Consider the following 18,079-nt stretch of genomic DNA (forward strand, 5'->3'; position numbering starts at 1 on the left):
GAAGACAAGAAATAAAACAAATATAAAGTAGAGTTGGATTTGTGCCTTTGTTTTAGTCAGGCATCCACACTAAGACTTCTGGTGGCAACAAATGAACAAACTAAACTGTTACCAGTAAGTAATACACTATGTTCATATAAAAATGATTCATTTTTTGACCTAACATTAGAAATGGCAATTCATACTTCGGTGACAGAAGTCCTTTAATTACTGGTGCTATATTCCTTTTGAAACTCCCTGCATAGTGATGTATGAGTTATTCTCAATCTGTTACTACATAAATAATCCAATTAACCACAAACAAGTCATTAAAAAAAATTATAGGTGGTATTGACTCCAGGCACCTCTTAGGTACCCCCACTGTTCAGTCCCAGGTTGCACATGGAGTTCTTTAAAAGCTTTGACATTTGGCATGTCATGTACATTCAACGTTTCCCCAGTCTCCAAAAGCAACATAATTGAGAAGGCAGACCCTGGATATTGAGTCACAATTCTTCACACAAGCCGCCCCCCCTTTACATGTTCTACAGTTGCATACCAGTGATACTTTGGACTATAATGCAAGCAAGGAAAATATGCCCTGCCCATTGTTGGGTTCTAAAGGACAGTGATAGATGGAGTGCTGGTAGGAACCTCACACCCCTTTGACCTGTTGCAGCTGCACTCATGATAATGTCAGATATGTCCCTGGTTGTTGTTTTAGATTAATGTCATACGACAGAACTAGCCCAGGGACTAGGAAAGTGATCTACCTTGTTTGAGGAGATTCATCAGAGGATGAGTAGTGTACTTTAAAAGAGGAGTGGTACACGCTGTCCACGTTGGCGGAGATTACATAGAATGCCTCCAAAGCAATTTTATTTGTATCACAGAAACTGCAGTGTAATGGAGCAAAGTAATATACCATTATTTATAATGAAATTCTTATTAATAACAAGGTACACCTTTATAATGGCGGCCTACAGCAATAAATACTAAGTCCTTTGTGGGGAACTGTTCTTTAACTCATGCACTGAGGAGGGCTAGAGGCATTTGATTAAGAGACCCTCCTAAAAAAAAGTGTCCCCTCCTACGTACACTGCCATGACTTTCTGTCAGTGGTGGTTTTAATGCCAATCACAGTTCCAAGGCAGCCAAACTTACAGGTTTCTAAAATTTTGTTAAAACATGCCCTGGTCCTGATGGAGGACAATTTGAGGAGTGTCCCATATGCATAAATACAATGCCTTAGCGTTAAGGGTGGTCTGTGCTTCGAATTCCATCATGTTTGAATTCTGGCGTTCATCACTCAGGATAGAAACATATGGCTGAATAGCATTACCATTTGTGACTCGTCTCTAAAATGCTTTGCAGACTAGTGAAGACACAGCAATTTTTTGCCACTTTTACAGACGATACGTCTGACATTCTAATGGCTAGAACTTGGTGGTAAAAAAATTGGAACAGAGTATCCATGTTGAAGCTGCTACACATAATAGTTTAAAATATAGCTTTCTGGTTCATAAGAAAATTGACCGGGAAGTTCTTTCTCTGGCTACTTGCCTACGCCTTTGACGAAATATTTATCACATGAAATGCTGCCATTTATTGTGTGTGCAGAGGTAATGCATAACAATGCCAGGGTAGAACAACACTCTCAGCAATGGCTACAGATTTAGGTAGTTAATATTCAGTTTATCTGGCAGTGGGATAGGCTGCTACAGGATTATCACCCTTAGTTTCGTGTGTGTTCCACAGTATGTTAGGTTATGATCATGGGTGTTTGATCACCACAACATTCACCAAGTACCTGGCCTGCTCTCTCTTTACAAAGAAACTCTTTACAGATTTTAGATAAAAAATGTTTACCATTTAAACATTTCCATTGGTTTCTCCTTCTGCCTTCTCGTAACACTTCCTTTGTGACCACGTACTCCACAACCGGTGGGAGCTGGGGGGTGGAGGAAAGTGAGGGGTATCGGACTCTGTTCTGTTATGAGCTAACCACCTGTCAGGCAAAAGTCATCACACCAGTCAGGTGGTTGAAAAGCACCATGTGATCAAAATTGAACGAAAATGGGTGTCACAGTTTCTGGCTGTAGGAAAGTGCCCCTTTTTGATATTTCACCCCCACTATTTGCCTGGTATTTTTTATGTGATTTTGACTTGAAGTGTACTGGGTTTCTGCTAACCAGGTCCCCAGTGCCAGATCTCTTTCCCAAAACTGTGCTAGTGTACCCCAGTTGCCAATTACCTTTAGCACTTTCTGTAAGTCTCTAGTAAGTGGTACCTCTTGCACCCAGGGCAATGAGGCTAAAGAGGGTCCTTAAGGGCTTCAGCATGATTTGTGCCATCCTAAAGGACCCCTCATCAAACACATACAGACTGCCACTGCAGGCTGTGTGTCTTGGTACAGACAAAAGTGAAAACACGACATGGCACACATTTGTGTATCACATGCCCACATACACTGCATGCGGTATAGGTAAGTCACCCCACAGCAGACCTTTCAGCCTTAAGGCAGGGCCACTGAAATTATGCGTCAGGTGAGGGACAAATTATGCGGTATGGTCGAGTAAATTAACGCAAGAAAAGGCAAATTATACAGCATAATGCAGCACAATTTGTAATAGTATTACTTCATTGTTTTGTCATTTTTAAACTTGGCAACACTGTCTGGGCATTAGTAGCAATTTGGCATCCAAATTTAGCAATAAGCAGCAGAAAGTTGACTATTCCAGCTTTGCAAAGGCTCTTCAGACACGCAGTGGCATTTGTCGCTGCACTTTTAGTAACTTTTGAACCGTTTGAGCTAGTAACAAAATCGACACGGGCGCACAATCGCATAACTCCAGTAGCTCTTCTAAGGCAGGGTGCACTATGCTACATGTGAGGAGATATCTGCATGAGAAAATATGCCCCTGTATGGTCAGCTCTATTGCTACCAGTAAAAGTGAACAGGGAAACCATTTTAAGTCCTCATCTTCCTGTGATTCTGGGAAAATCACTTAATCTCCCCGTACCTAACAAAAAAATGAATGTGTCCTCATGTAATGTAACAGGTGCCATGTAAAGCGCTCTGATACACGATTCGGGTCAAATTTGTGCTATATAAAACTCTATAAAAAATACAAATAAAAAAGTACCGGTGCTTGACACTGGTGAAAACGAGTTCCCCAGCCCCATGATGACTTCACTGAAAATAGGGCGGTTTGGTATCAAACATCCTATATTAATAAACCCACACTAATACCAGTGATGGTTGTATTAGTACATGCACACAGAGGTTACCTTGGAGGTTCCCCTAGAAAACCTATCAAATACTGGTGTGCTGACTAACTGGTTTTTGCCAGCCTTCCAACAAAGACAAGTTTCTGATCCTCATGTGTGAGGGCCTTTGCTCTCAGGTCGTCAGAAAAAAGCCTGCTCGGACAGAGGGTGTTTACACCCCCTTCCACAGAATGACCTGCTGAATAGCATTCCAAGGCAGAGGAGCTTCAAAGAGCCCACCACCTTTGGTATGCGAATCTGGCTTTCCTCACAGAAGAGGAAGCCGACCCTCTTTGTTCAGAGCCCTTTGGCACCTGGATAGGCGAGAAAATTAGCTATACAGATTGGCGTGTCCACCCTCAGGCTTGTATAAGGGTGGGCTACCTAAAGTGGAGGCGACTTTTCAAAGTCAGCCATCTTAGTGATGCTAACCTTAGGAACTCTGGGACAGGATTATACCCACTTCCTACAGGAAGTGGTCACATTGGGGCATAGTGACCCCATGGGTAGATAGGCCATTTGCTACTACCCTACACTCCCCTAACGTCCCTAAATTCACTATTGGAGGAGCCACCGGCACTAGAAAAGCAGATCCTGCGACCTTCAAAGAAGAAGTACACTGAAGAGCCACAAAAGCCATGACTGAAGAAGAGCAACTGACTTGGCACCAGCCCTGCCAGCCTTTCTGCTGTTCTACATCGGATTACGCCAAAGTCCTCTCGTCCTGCAAGCTGTCATGCCTCCAAAGCCTGGAAGTCTGACTGCATTCAAGAAAGATTCAAGGACTCCAGTGGAGAAGCGGAGCTACTCTCCTTCATCCTTCAGGTACACAAGAAGAACCATGAGGGCTCCAGACCTGCCAAAACCAGACTCACCAAGCACCACTGCATTGCACCACTGCATCCGAGCTCCACCAGCCTGAGTCATAGTGGGACAACGGTGTCCGCATGATCCCCAAGGCCTCAAAAGACAGAGTCCACTTTGGTTTCACCCCTCCTGAACTCCCCGATGCAGCCTGCAGACTCTGTTTGAAGGCCCCCTTAACTTTGAGTGCTCCCGTACGAAGAAACCCAACACCTCAAAGACCCTTTGCACCCAGCTGCCCTGGCCCAAGGAGAAGAGGCCCACTGGTGTCTCCATGTCGACTAGCATCACAAGACTTCAACCCTCTGGTTGGTTCAGCCAACTGGCCTCCCAGTCCAAACCTGCAGCCACTTTTCCCGCAGACGGATCCCCATTGACTAACATTTGGCACCCAACGCTGTATTTCACCACTGCACCCGGCCACCCTGGTGCCGCTGGAGGTGACCTGTTGGTTCTGCCTTAGACGTTTCCCCATACTCACCTTAACTCCACGAGATTTTTCTCGTAATTTGCTGTACTCTACCTGAATGCTGTACTTGTTTTTCCTCCTATTGGATAACATTGCAGCTTCTGAAAAATGCTCTGTCGCCTTTATAAACGTAAAAGTATTTCTCTTGCAAAACAGAATTTCCTCATCATATTGATTCTGGTGCCTAAACATATATAAAGACATGTGTTATTTTCATAAATTGTTTGGGATCTCCTTATTGAGTCGTGTGCATCACTAATTGAATATTGTGGGCATTTTTAAATATCTAACAATCCTCTCTGATAAGCCAAAGGCTTGCTCGACCACACAACCCCCTAGATGAGCACATTGGGTTTGCTGGAGCAAGCCCCTGTCCACTAGTAAGGGAATACCTGGACTCTTTGCACAATATATCTCTTTATGGAATATCACATAAAGACACAGCTTCCTACACTGGACATGAAATTCAAACTAGCATCTGGTATGCCTTTAGCCCAGAAGCAGCTAAGCCTTAGACACAGTATTTGCAAATGATGAGGTGAGTTCTGATCAAAATCTGCTACTTGGCTATGTCCTGTGTTATGATATGTACTGGATGAGTTCTGATCAAAGTCTGCTACTTGGCTATTTCCTGGGTTGAGATATATACTGGATGTGAAATTTTCATGTGTTTTCTATTGTATTATCTTCTATGGCATGCTGGGCAGATCTTGCTGACCTTATCTTCTTTGTCTCCCTTGTAACATGCAGTGAAGTGCAGTTTGTGGTTCTTCAAAATGTGGCGACAATGTCTATTAAGAGGCGGGTGAGTGTTTTGCCTCCGCATTAACATTATGAGTCTGATGTTTTAGAAAAGCAACCTCTTAACAGATTTGGAAAGCCTGGTCGTATCCGTGGAAGCTTCACACATACTGATTGTAGGACGTTAGCTCTCTATATAGTGCACCAAAATGAGGTACACTGTTCAGAGAGTCCAGGCGACCTTTACTGGTTTACAGGGGTAATAATAAAAATCCCAAATGCTTTCTTTTGTGGGTGACCAGTTTAGGCTTATCAGAGGATAGTGTTACCCATTTATTACACACGCAGTCAGTAAATGAGACACACTCAAAGAATTCAGAAACCAATGTATAAAAATAACACAGATTTTTATATCAATTTAGACACGTAGAACATCGTAATCGGGTTAAGTACTTTTCAAGTTATCAGATTTTAAGTCCCAATAAAATACACTTATACTGTTGACTTCAAGAGATAATGTTATCCAATGGGGAATATTCATATACTGCATAAGGTCACTTAGCAATGACTTACAGGACTATTCTCCTTAGCTTAAAGCGAGTATGGGATAAGGTCCAAGGCAGCACCAACAAGTCACCTTGGGCGGCTCCGCGGCGTCCAAATGCAGAGGTGCGTTTCAACGTCAGGTGCCCCGTTCACTTTATTGGGAAATGGTCCTGGGGAAAAGAGGCTGCAAGCAGGGACGTGGGGGCCAGTCCAACTGATCCCAAAGGGGGGCTTAGGTCTTGAGGATCTTGGCCGTGCAGGAGCACTGTTGGTCCACTCAAACATGTGTTGGAGGGCTCATGTGTTGTGGTGCTCTGCTCGGCGTGGTCACGCTGCTGAAGACGCTTTCGGTTCTTGGTTCCTGCAGAAAGAGGTTGCAGGTGGCGACTGGACACACCTCTGGGGTGGGCAGCCTGAAGTGAACATGAAAGAAAGTGTTTCACCATCTTGAGTGTGGTGTAATTAGGAACTCTGGGACAGGGTGATGCCCACTCCACACAGGAAGTGGTAATCTAGGGGGTGTAGTGAACCCAAGAGTAAGTAGCCAAGTGGCTACTACGCTTCACCCCCCTTAACACTCCTAAATTGAGTATGTTGGTGGCCCACAGGCACCAGGAAATCAGATTTGACTACCGAGGAAGAAAGGAACTGAAGAGATTGTAAACTGAAGATCTGCACCAAATTCTGGCACAAAATCCTGCCAGGCTGCTTGCACTTCAACCATCCCTGGAACCAACTTTGCTGAGAGCTCGACATCCTCCCCCAAACCCTTGGAGAATTTCTCAGCACCTCAACAACCGAAAAAGATCTCCCTTGGGGCAGAAGAGCTGCTCACCTGCATCTGCAGGCATCAAAAAGTAATTGCCCGGTCCACCATGATTCGGCCCACCAAAGGAGCAACGCAACAGGAGATGGTCTCTGTGTTCCAGGAGGTCAGATCCGTCTCCTTGCCAAGTTTGGAGACGCCTGGACCCCAAGGAGCTGGCCAGCACAAATACCCTGGGTGTCAGAGCAATTGCCACAACCAAGGATTGTTGTTGGTCCAATCCAGACTTCAATAGCACAAAGGCAGACTTACTTTCGAGGGATATCCGTATCCACCAGGCCAGCACTGAGAGTGGCAGTGCTGCCCTGCTTCTCCTCTACACCAGGTCACCATGACACAGAGGGAGTCTCTGACCACTGCGACTCGATCCCTGAAACCACCCCTGCACCCGAGCTCCACAGCCCGAGTCCAAGGAAGGTCCCTCAGTCGCCACCTGCTGCCTCTTTCTGCAGGGACCGAGAAGCGCAAGAGCCTTCGGCAGCGCGACCATGCCAGACAAAGAACCACTGCACATGAGCCCCCTGGTCTGAGTGTACAGACAGTGTCCAAGTGTGCCCAAAACCCTCAAGACATGAGCCCCCATGAGTTCATTTGGACTGGTCCCCCAGCCCATGCTTACAGCCTCTTTTCCCCAGGACCGTTTGCCCATTAAAGTGAACAGGGCAACTGATGCTGAGACGCACCTCTGTATCCGGGCGCCCAGTGCCGCCCAAAGTGACATGTTGATGCTGCCTTGGGCGTACCCCATATTCTCCTTCGGTCCAGGGGAACAGTCCTGTAACTTGTTGCTAAGTGACTATGCAATATATATCTATTCCTCATAGGTTAACATTACTGCTTGTAGTCCACAGTAAACATGTATTTTATTGTAACTTAAAAACTTATAGCTCCAAAAGTACTTATCCGATTACAATGATCTTGGTGTCTAAATTCATATAAAAACCTGTGTTATTCCTATGAATTGGTGTTGGATTTCTTTATTTAGTATGTGTCTCATTTACTGGCTCTGTGTTAGAAATGGGATTTCTGGCTAGTTGAGACTTGCGCCAAAGCGAGGAAGAAACCACCACTCTAGTCAGGATAAGGGAGTTACACTTCTAAAATAACCCCTGCTCACCCCCTTGGTAGCTTGGCACGAGCAGCCAGGCTTATCTTAGAAGCAGTGTGTAAAGCATTTTCACATAACCAACAGTAAAATAGGGTACTCACTACAAAAGGACACCACACCAGTTTAGAAAAGTATTCAATTTTTATATACTTTACAAGACCAAATACGATAAAAATCCACAATACTATACTTAAAAGTTCGCAGTTCCAAAAATACGTTGATTAAAAAGAGTACCTTGTGTGGAAATCTCCGTCCGGGCTACCACGGCGTCGTGATCAACAAATCCAACAGTTCTGACTGACCCGCAAACAGAACCTGTGAGAAATGCAGGGGGCTGACACCCTTGAAGTCACTCGCGTTGCAGGTCGAGCTCCTTTCTGATGGGATCAAGAGCGCTGGCGCCAACCGGCGTCGGGTGCTGCAGTGCAAAGCGCAGCGGTGCAGCGTGCAGTGCCCCCAGGTCACGGTGCGAGCAGCGGCTCGATGGCGGCGTCAACTGATGGCATTGTTGAAACCAGGGTCGCAGTGCGAGATGAAGGCTGTGCTCGCCACGGTGCTAGCAGGTCGCGGTGCAAGCAGCAGCATCATCGTTGTGGGTGCTGTCGTCGGCTGACGAACTGGAGTCGATGGCGCCGGCATCGGTAGGCCAAGGCTGTGGTGCGGGATGAGGGAGGTGCGTCCTGACCTATCCTGACCTATCCAGACCATCGGGAGCACCTCCGCCCCCCAGCCTTCTGTCCTCCAAAACCCAGACAGGCAATCCACATTCCAGTAGAGGCATACGGGATGACTGAGCAAGAAAATACCCACTTTCTAAAAGTGGTATTTTCAAACACAGAATGTGAAAATCACCTTCACTAAAAGATGCATCTCTAGATTCTGAGTTCAGGCATACTAAATTCTATCTTCCTACCGAATTCCCTGGGCCAGTTATGTTTATAAAGTGTTATAAACAGACCTCCCATTCTATCCTATGGGGAACTGGTAGCCTTGCAATAGTGAAAAACGAAATTGGATGTAATTCACTATTAGAATATCCCACACACACCAGGGCATGTCCTACCTTTCACATCCATTGCACCCTGCCCACAGGGGTACCCTGGGCTTACTTGAGGAATGTCTGACATGTAAGAAAAGGGAAGGTTAGGGTCTGGCCAGTGTGTGCACTGGCCAAGTCGACATGGCAGTTACAAACTGCGTGCAGACTCTGCAATAGCAGGTCTGAGTTACCATTTTCAGGGCTACTGACGGGGGTGGCACAACCAGTGCTGCAGGCATTTAATTCACCGGGAAAAACCAAAGGAAATGATGGACGGAGCGTTGACAATACAAGCAGTCACCCCCAGTCAACTGATCTGGGTTTAATCCATCACCGTTCTTTAGCCCACTCTGCCACCCCAGTTCAGACATGGCCATATGCAAATCAGTCTGACCCTGTGCCTCATGGGTACAGTCCAGCCCGAACTGCCAAGCCATGCCTTCCCTGGACCGGAAACAAGCTACCGAGGACCGGTTTTTGGCATTTCAGCCTTCTTCAGCCCGGCTTGCTTGAATCCAGTGGCAAAGTGAGCAAGGGACTCACGTCTGAGCATACCCTGCCAACTTATGGCGAACAAAGAAAAACCAAAGGAAATGATGGACGGAGCGTTGACAATACAAGCACTCACCCCCAGTCAACTGATCTGGGTTTAATCCATCACCGTTCTTTAGCCCACTCTGCCACCCCAGTTCAGACATGGCCATATGCAAATCAGTCTGACCCTGTGCCTCATGGGAACAGTTCAGCCCGAACTGCCAAGCCAAGCCTTCCCTGGACCGGAAACAAGCTACCAAGGACAGGTTTCTGGCATTTCAGCCTTCTTCAGCCCGGCTTGCTTGAATCCAGTGGCAAAGTGTGCAAGGAACTCACATCTGAGCATACCCTGCCAACTTATGCTCAGACGTGAGTCCCTTGCTCACTTTGCCACTGGAGTCAAGCAAGCCCGGCTGAAGACGGCTGTAATGCCAGAAACCGGTCCTGGGAGGCTTGATTTCGGTCCAGGGAAGACATGGCTTGGCAGTTCGGCCTGGACTGTTCCCATGAGACACAGGGTCAGACTGATTTGCATATGGCCATGTCTGAACTGGGGTGGCGGAGTGAGCTAAAGAACGGTGATGGATTAAACCCAGATCAGTTGACTGGGGGTGAGTGTTTGTATTGTCAACGCTCCGTCCATCACCACCTTTGGTTTTTCTTTGTTCGCCCTAAGTTGGCAGGGTATGCTCAGACGTGAGTCCCTTGCTCACTTTGCCACTGGAGTCAAGCAAGCCCGGCTGAAGACCGCTGTAATGCCAGAAACCGGTCCTGGGAGGCTTGATTTCGGTCCAGGGAAGACATGTCTTGGCAGTTTGGTCTGGACTGTTCCCATGAGGCACAGGGTCAGACTGATTTGCATATGGCCATGTCTGAACTGGGGTGGCGGAGTGAGCTAAAGAACGGTGATGGATTAAACCCGTATCAGTTGACTGGGGGTGAGTGTTTGTATTGTCAATGCTCCGTCCATCACCACCTTTGGTTTTTCTTTGTACGCCCTAAGTTGGCAGGGTATGCTCAGACGTGAGTCCCTTGCTCACTTTGCCACTGGAGTCAAGCAAGCCCGGCTGAAGACGGCTGTAATGCCAGAAACCGGTCCTGGGAGGCTTGATTTCGGTCCAGGGAAGATATGGCTTGGCAGTTCGGGCTGGACTGTTCCCATGAGGCACAGGGTCAGACTGATTTGCATATGGCCATGTCTGAACTGGGGTGACGGAGTGAGCTAAAGAACGGTGATGGATTAAACCCAGATCAGTTGACTGGGGGTGAGTGTTTGTATTGTCAACGCTCCGTCCATCACCACCTTTGGTTTTTCTTTGTTCGCCCTAAGTTGGCAGGGTATGCTCAGACGTGAGTCCCTTGCTCACTTTGCCACTGAAGTCAAGCAAGCCCGGCTGAAGACGGCTGTAATGCCAGAAACCGGTCCTGGGAGGCTTGATTTCGGTCCAGGGAAGACATGGCTTGGCAGTTCGGGCTGGACTGTTCCCATGAGGCACAGGGTCAGACTGATTTGCATATGGCCATGTCTGAACTGGGGTGGCGGAGTGAGCTAAAGAACGGTGATGGATTATACCCAGATCAGTTGACTGGGGGTGAGGGTTTGTATTGTCAACGCTCCGTCCATCACCACCTTTGGTTTTTCTTTGTTCGCCCTAAGTTGGCAGGGTATGCTCAGACGTGAGTCTCTTGCTCACTTTGCCACTGGAGTCAAGCAAGCCCGGCTGAAGACGGCTGTAATGCCAGAAACCGGTCCTGGGAGGCTTGATTTCGGTCCAGGGAAGACATGGCTTGGCAGTTCGGGCTGGACTGTTCCCATGAGGCACAGGGTCAGACTGATTTGCATATGGCCATGTCTGAACTGGGGTGACGGAGTGAGCTAAAGAACGGTGATGGATTAAACCCAGATCAGTTGACTGGGGGTGAGTGTTTGTATTGTCAACGCTCCGTCCATCACCACCTTTGGTTTTTCTTTGTTCGCCCTAAGTTGGCAGGGTATGCTCAGACGTGAGTCCCTTGCTCACTTTGCCACTGGAGTCAAGCAAGCCCGGCTGAAGACGGCTGTAATGCCAGAATCCGGTCCTGGGAGGCTTGATTTCGGTCCAGGGAAGACGTGGCTTGGCAGTTCGGGCTGGACTGTTCCCATGAGGCACAGGGTCAGACTGATTTGCATATGGCCATGTCTGAACTGGGGTGGCGGAGTGAGCTAAAGAACGGGGATGGATTAAACCCAGATCAGTTGACTGGGGGTGAGTGTTTGTATTGTCAACGCTCCGTCCATCACCACCTTTGGTTTTTCTTTGTTCGCCCTAAGTTGGCAGGGTATGCTCAGACGTGAGTCCCTTGCTCAATTTGCCACTGGAGTCAAGCAAGCCCGGCTAAAGACGGCTGTAATGCCAGAAACCGGTCCTGGAAGGCTTGATTTCGGTCCAGGGAAGACATGGCTTGGCAGTTCGGGCTGGACTGTTCCCATGAGGCACAGGGTCAGACTGGTTTGCATATGGCCATGTCTGAACTGGGGTGGCGGAGTGAGCTAAAGAACGGTGATGGATTAAACCCAGATCAGTTGACTGGGGGTGAGTGTTTGTATTGTCAACGCTCCGTCCATCACCACCTTTGGTTTTTCTTTGTTCGCCCTAAGTTGGCAGGGTATGCTCAGACGTGAGTCCCTTGCTTACTTTGCCACTGGAGTCAAGCAAGCCCGGCTGAAGACGACTGTAATGCCAGAATTCGGTCCTGGGAGGCTTGATTTCGGTCCAGGGAAGACGTGGCTTGGCAGTTCGGGCTGGACTGTTCCCATGAGGCACAGGGTCAGACTGATTTGCATATGGCCATGTCTGAACTGGGGTGACGGAGTGAGCTAAAGAACGGGGATGGATTAAACCCAGATCAGTTGACTGGGGGTGAGTGTTTGTATTGTCAACGCTCCGTCCATCACCACCTTTGGTTTTTCTTTGTTCGCCCTAAGTTGGCAGGGTATGCTCAGACGTGAGTCTCTAGCTCACTTTGCCACTGGAGTAAAGCAAGCCCGGCTGAAGACGGCTGTAATGCCAGAATCCGGTCCTGGGAGGCTTGATTTCGGTCCAGGGAAGACGTGGCTTGGCAGTTCGGGCTGAACTGTTCCCCTGAGGCACAGGGTCAGACTGATTTGCATATGGCCATGTCTGAACTGGGGTGGCAGAGTGAGCTAAAGAACGGGGATGGATTAAACCCAGATCAGTTGACTGGGGGTGAGGGTTTGTATTGTCAACGCTCCGTCCATCACCACCTTTGGTTTTTCTTTGTTCGCCCTAAGTTGGCAGGGTATGCACAGACGTGAGTCCCTTGCTCACTTTGCCACTGAAGTCAAGCAAGCCCGGCTGAAGACGGCTGTAATGCCAGAAACCGGTCCTGGGAGGCTTGATTTCGGTCCAGGGAAGACATGGCTTGGCAGTTCGGGCTGGACTGTTCCCATGAGGCACAGGGTCAGACTGATTTGCATATGGCCATGTCTGAACTGGGGTGGCGGAGTGAGCTAAAGAACGGTGATGGATTAAACCCAGATCAGTTGACTGGGGGTGAGTGTTTGTATTGTCAACGCTCCGTCCATCACCACCTTTGGTTTTTCTTTGTTCGCCCTAAGTTGGCAGGGTATGCTCAGACGTGAGTCCCTTGCTCAATTTGCCACTGGAGTCAAGCAAGCCCGGCTAAAGACGGCTGTAATGCCAGAAACCGGTCCTGGAAGGCTTGATTTCGGTCCAGGGAAGACATGGCTTGGCAGTTCCGGCTGGACTGTTCCCATGAGGCACAGGGTCAGACTGGTTTGCATATGGCCATGTCTGAACTGGGGTGGCGGAGTGAGCTAAAGAACGGTGATGGATTAAACCCAGATCAGTTGACTGGGGGTGAGTGTTTGTATTGTCAACGCTCCGTCCATCACAGCCTTTGGTTTTTCTTTGTTCGCCCTAAGTTGGCAGGATATGCTCAGACGTGAGTCCCTTGCTCACTTTGCCACTCGAGTCAAGCAAGCTCGGCTGAAGACGGCTGTAATGCCAGAAACCGGTCCTGGGAGGCTTGATTTCGGTCCAGGGAAGACTTGGCTTGGCAGTTCGGGCTGGACTGTTCCCATGAGGCACAGGGTCAGACTGATTTGCATATGGCCATGTCTGAACTGGGGTGGCGGAGTGAGCTAAAGAACGGTGATGGATTAAACCCAGATCAGTTGACTGGGGGTGAGTGTTTGTATTGTCAACGCTCCGTCCATCACCACCTTTGGTTTTTCTTTGTTCACCCTAAGTTGGCAGGGCATGCTCAGACGTGAGTCCCTTGCTCACTTTGCCACTGGAGTCAAGCAAGCCCGGCTGAAGACGGCTGCAATGCCAGAAACCGGTCCTGGGAGGCTTGATTTCAGTCCAGGGAAGACATGGCTTGGCAGTTCGGGCTGGACTGTTCCCATGAGGCACAGGGTCAGACTGATTTGCATATGGCCATGTCTGAACTGGGGTGGCGGATTGAGCTAAAGAACGGTGATGGATTAAACCCAGATCAGTTGACTTGGGGTGAGTGTTTGTATTGTCAACTCTCCGTCCATCACCACCTTTGGTTTTTCTTTGTTCGCCCTAAGTTGGCAGGGTATGCTCAGACGTGAGTCCCTTGCTCACTTTGCCACTGGAGTCAAGCAAGCCCGGCTGAAGACGGCTGTAATGCCAGAATCCGGTCCTGGGAGGCTTGATTTCGGTCCAGGGAAGACATGGCTTGGCAGTTCGGGCTGGACAGTTCCCATGAGGCACAGGGTCAGACTATTTGCATATAGCCATGTCTGAACTGGGGTGGCGGAGTGAGCTAAAGAACGGTGATGGATTAAACCCAGATCAGTTGACTGGGGGTGAGTGTTTGTATTGTCAACGCTCCGTCAATCACCACCTTTGGTTTTTCTTTGTTCGCCCTAAGTTGGCAGGGTATGCTCAGACGTGAGTCCCTTGCTCACTTTGCCACTGGAGTCAAGCAAGCCCGGCTGAAAACGGCTGTAATGCCAGAAACCAGTCCTTGGAGGCTTGATTTCGGTCCAGGGAAGACATGGCTTGGCAGTTCGGGCTGGACTGTTCCCATGAGGCACAGGGTCAGACTGATTTGCATATGGCCATGTCTGAACTGGGGTGGCGGAGTGAGCTAAAGAACGGTGATGGATTAAACCCAGATCAGTTGACTGGGGGTGAGTGTTTGTATTGTCAACGCTCCGTCCATCACCACCTTTGGTTTTCATTTAATTCACCGGCCCTGGCACACGCAGTGCCCTTTACTAGGGGCTAACAGATAAATCAAATATCCAATCATGGAAACCCCAATCTATAACACAGTTTACACAGAGAGCATATGTACTTTAGCTCTGATTAGTAGTGGTAAAGTGCCCAGAGTCCTAAAACCAACACAAACAGGTCAGGGAAAAATAGGAGGAAGAAGCGAAAAGTTTGGGGATAATCCTTTAAAAAGGGCCATATCCAACACTCTGTATATGCAATAAATGCTTAACACTATCCTCTGATACGCCTAAACAGCTCGCCTACACTACCACAAAAGAAAGCATATGGGATTTTTATTATAACCCCTGTAAACCAGTAAGGGTCGCCTGAACTCTACACAGTGTACCTCATTTTGGAGTACTATATAGAAAGCCAGGAACCTATGTTGGTGGTTCAGCTGTGGGATACAGTGCTTTGCACTTGCGGTACCACTCTGTCAGTGTTGTGATTCCACTAAAGAATCCACAGTTGACTTAGTTGCCAAAAATTATTTAGGATTTTCTATTTTTAAAAAAATGTTCTCCCAAATTTCTAATTTGAACTGTTAGGTTCTTGGGTTAGGTCCCCCAGTTCAATTGTTTTAGAAATGTAAAAAGTTACTAGTCAGTTAGGCCGTAAAAAGTGTTTTTGAATTTTTGGGGTACATTTCTAAAAAGGTCCCATCTGTTTTAAAAAATATGTCTGATCCAGAAGGTACTAGCCAGGAGCACAACCTGGCCCGTACAAAAACCTTAAGTTAGGACAATTTAAGAAACTCTGTAAAACTTGTGACATCGCTATGGGGCCTAAACCCACTAGAGCACGTCTCCAGGAGTTGCTTGCCAAACATGATAAAGCCTTGGCAATGGAAGAAAACTCTACACGGGATGGAACTGGTAGTGAAGATGATAATTCCTCAGATACCACTGCTGATGGTTCCCCTACTGGGGGTACTTCTAACAGTACCCCAGAAGAAGTAGAAGATGAACACCCTAATTTTCAAATACTAGCAAGAAAAGTAGCCCTAGAGGCCAAAATCTTGTTCATAGGAAAGGAAAGGTCTGGGATGGACCTAGGACCCATCTCTGGTGGCAGCAAAATCACAAATAGGGAAACAGGAAACTGTTGACTCTAAAATTCGCAAAGGGATTGTTCCTCAAATATGTTCAGGGTGATGGTATAAGCAAGTGGTTCACAGCCTTTGAGAGGGCTTGTAGAATGAGAATGAGAAGGTTACACCAAACACTGGGGCTCTCTACTCTAGGAGCTATTCACAGGAAAGTGCAGGGATAGGCTTCTGACACTTAATGAGACAGATGCTGAGTCAAATTACCTCATGAAGGATACCCTGATTGAGGGCGTTGATTAAAAGGTAACAAGGTGCAGGACTATGAAAGGCTCTACAATTTGACCGTGAAGTAGCAACCTCTACATCAGAAAAGTTACATCAGCATCTAGTAGATACATCACTTTCAAGTCCCAGAAAGTTGATGAATGGGTTAGGACTAGGATTCCCAAAAACCATTGGGGGGGGGCTAGTTCCTTAGAAAGCGGGGTTAGGCCAAGGCAAGGGAAAAGAAGAAGGTGGGAAGTCCACCAAACAAAAAAGATAAACCCGAGCACACACATGTGTTAGAATGGCACAATGTCTATAGTTAATGCGCAGCAAAGTAGAATACGGTGTCTCTGTATTTTCTTTTTTTATTGCAAAGTTATGTACAGCACAACCAGCCGACACGTGTTTCATCAGAGAAAGAATTATCTCTGAATCTTCAGGGCTGTATGGCACAATCGCATTCCATGTATTCCCTCAACCGGTGATAATTCCAATCCGGTGGGGCTAGTAGCAACAGGTAAGGAGTTGAGACACAAGCACCGTGTGATTAACTTCACCGAAAATGAGTGAGACAGCAATCACACGCGGCACGGGTAGTGTGTCCGTTGATTTTTGCCGTGGTACGAGTAGCACTTCCTGGCGGCTCCACCTCGATCCTGGATCGAGGTGGAGCCGCCAGGAAGTGCTCAACCTATTTGAAGTTAATCACACGGTGCTTGTGTCTCAACTCCTTACCTGTTGCTACTAGCCCCTAAAAAAGAGGATGTGCATCCCACCCCATCTCTAGTGGTAACCAGAGTAGTGGGAACCCTAATCTTAAATAATTCATGGACTGTAGTCCCTGATTTGATTGTCAGCAGATTGGGCAGTACATAGGAGTTCAGCTTGTCCCAAGAAAAAGGTAAGCACTGGAGTTTTCAGTATAGCCCGGGAGGCGTGTTCCTCAGGTGAGGACATCCTTTTAGCTTTTAACTGGGAAGCAGTGCCAGAAGGTGAGTTGGTGATTCCACAGGGAAGCAAACACTACCACCACATCCAGGTAAATGGAATTTCAATCACTACCCTGAGGGATACTTGTGCCAGTCACACTATTGTGCATGACAGGTTAGTATACTCTGACCAGTATTTACTAGGAGAAACTAGAAGAGTATGGGTTGTCCAGGGTGAGAGTACTGTTAGGCATGTGGCTTTAGCACCCTTCCAGATAGCTGGGTCGCTTAGTTGGCAGAGGGTAGTGGTCAGTTCAGACCTTTCCCTTGATTGTCTTCTTGAAAATGGCCTTCCAGCGGTTGATCTGACCCCAAAAGAGATACTGGTCCAGTGCCAGTCCTCTCCCAAGGATTCTGCAGGTGCTTAATCTACAGGTCTTAAAAGTAGAACCCACAGCAAAGGCAAGTGGAAGAAGTGTAGGAAGGTGGGGAACTTTTAGAAAAGGTTCCAGTGTGCCAAGGAGATTCTGCTCCAAGAAGGAAGAACTCTTAAGTTAGTACTGGGGAAGCCCTACCTGCCCCACAAAATGCCCTGATTAGTCAGGCAACGGTTCAGCGGGAGGTGTGGCCCTCAGCTAACAGAAGAGAGAGTGGAAGGAGGGTGTTTCATAGGAGAAGTAGTATTTCCCCAATTGAAAACAACAATAGGGCCCCCTGAACCCAAAGAAACCTTATTGTTACGTCATCCACTTGTCAGTGTAGAGCTAAGGGTGTGATACTGGGTGCTGACAGCAGTCAGTACCCACTGCTGGGTGTTAGCCTTTATGGCTGCACTGTCCTTGCCATGGTGGTCTGACCCCATGTCAAATAGCGAGTTAGGCCCCCGTACTCTGCTGGTCATGTTGGGGTTACTCTAGTTCTTGGTAACCTACTTGGGTTATCTGGGAGGTGCCCTGGCTAAGCTAGGGTTAGCAGAGGTAGATACCTCTAACCCCAAGGAAAGGAGAAACGATGAAAAAGATCTGGTTCAGTTTAAAATGGGTCCTATCACTTTTGGGATACGTCAACTGCTCAGAGTTAGTGACCTGGATAGTAGGATGTGATGCAGAGTAGGCCCTGCAGCAATGCAGCTTATGTCCTCCCTCTCTTCCTCGCCTGACAGACTAGGAAGATTCTCCCAGCA

At 47.8% G+C, this 18,079-nt stretch overlaps 1 protein-coding gene across 1 annotated transcript in view; it reads left to right on the top strand.

The window, feature by feature from the left end:
- AP3B2 (adaptor related protein complex 3 subunit beta 2) overlaps positions 1 to 18,079 on the top strand; it is a 352,683-nt gene that overhangs the window by 111,665 nt on the left and 222,939 nt on the right. The window contains exon 10 of the mRNA XM_078684977.1: positions 5,333 to 5,387. Within this exon, the coding sequence (XP_078541103.1) occupies positions 5,333 to 5,387 (55 nt within the window). The remainder of the gene's footprint in view (positions 1 to 5,332; positions 5,388 to 18,079) is intronic.

Source organism: Lissotriton helveticus, chromosome 3_2, assembly GCF_964261635.1.
Source record: "Lissotriton helveticus chromosome 3_2, aLisHel1.1, whole genome shotgun sequence".
NCBI lineage: Eukaryota > Metazoa > Chordata > Amphibia > Caudata > Salamandridae > Lissotriton > Lissotriton helveticus.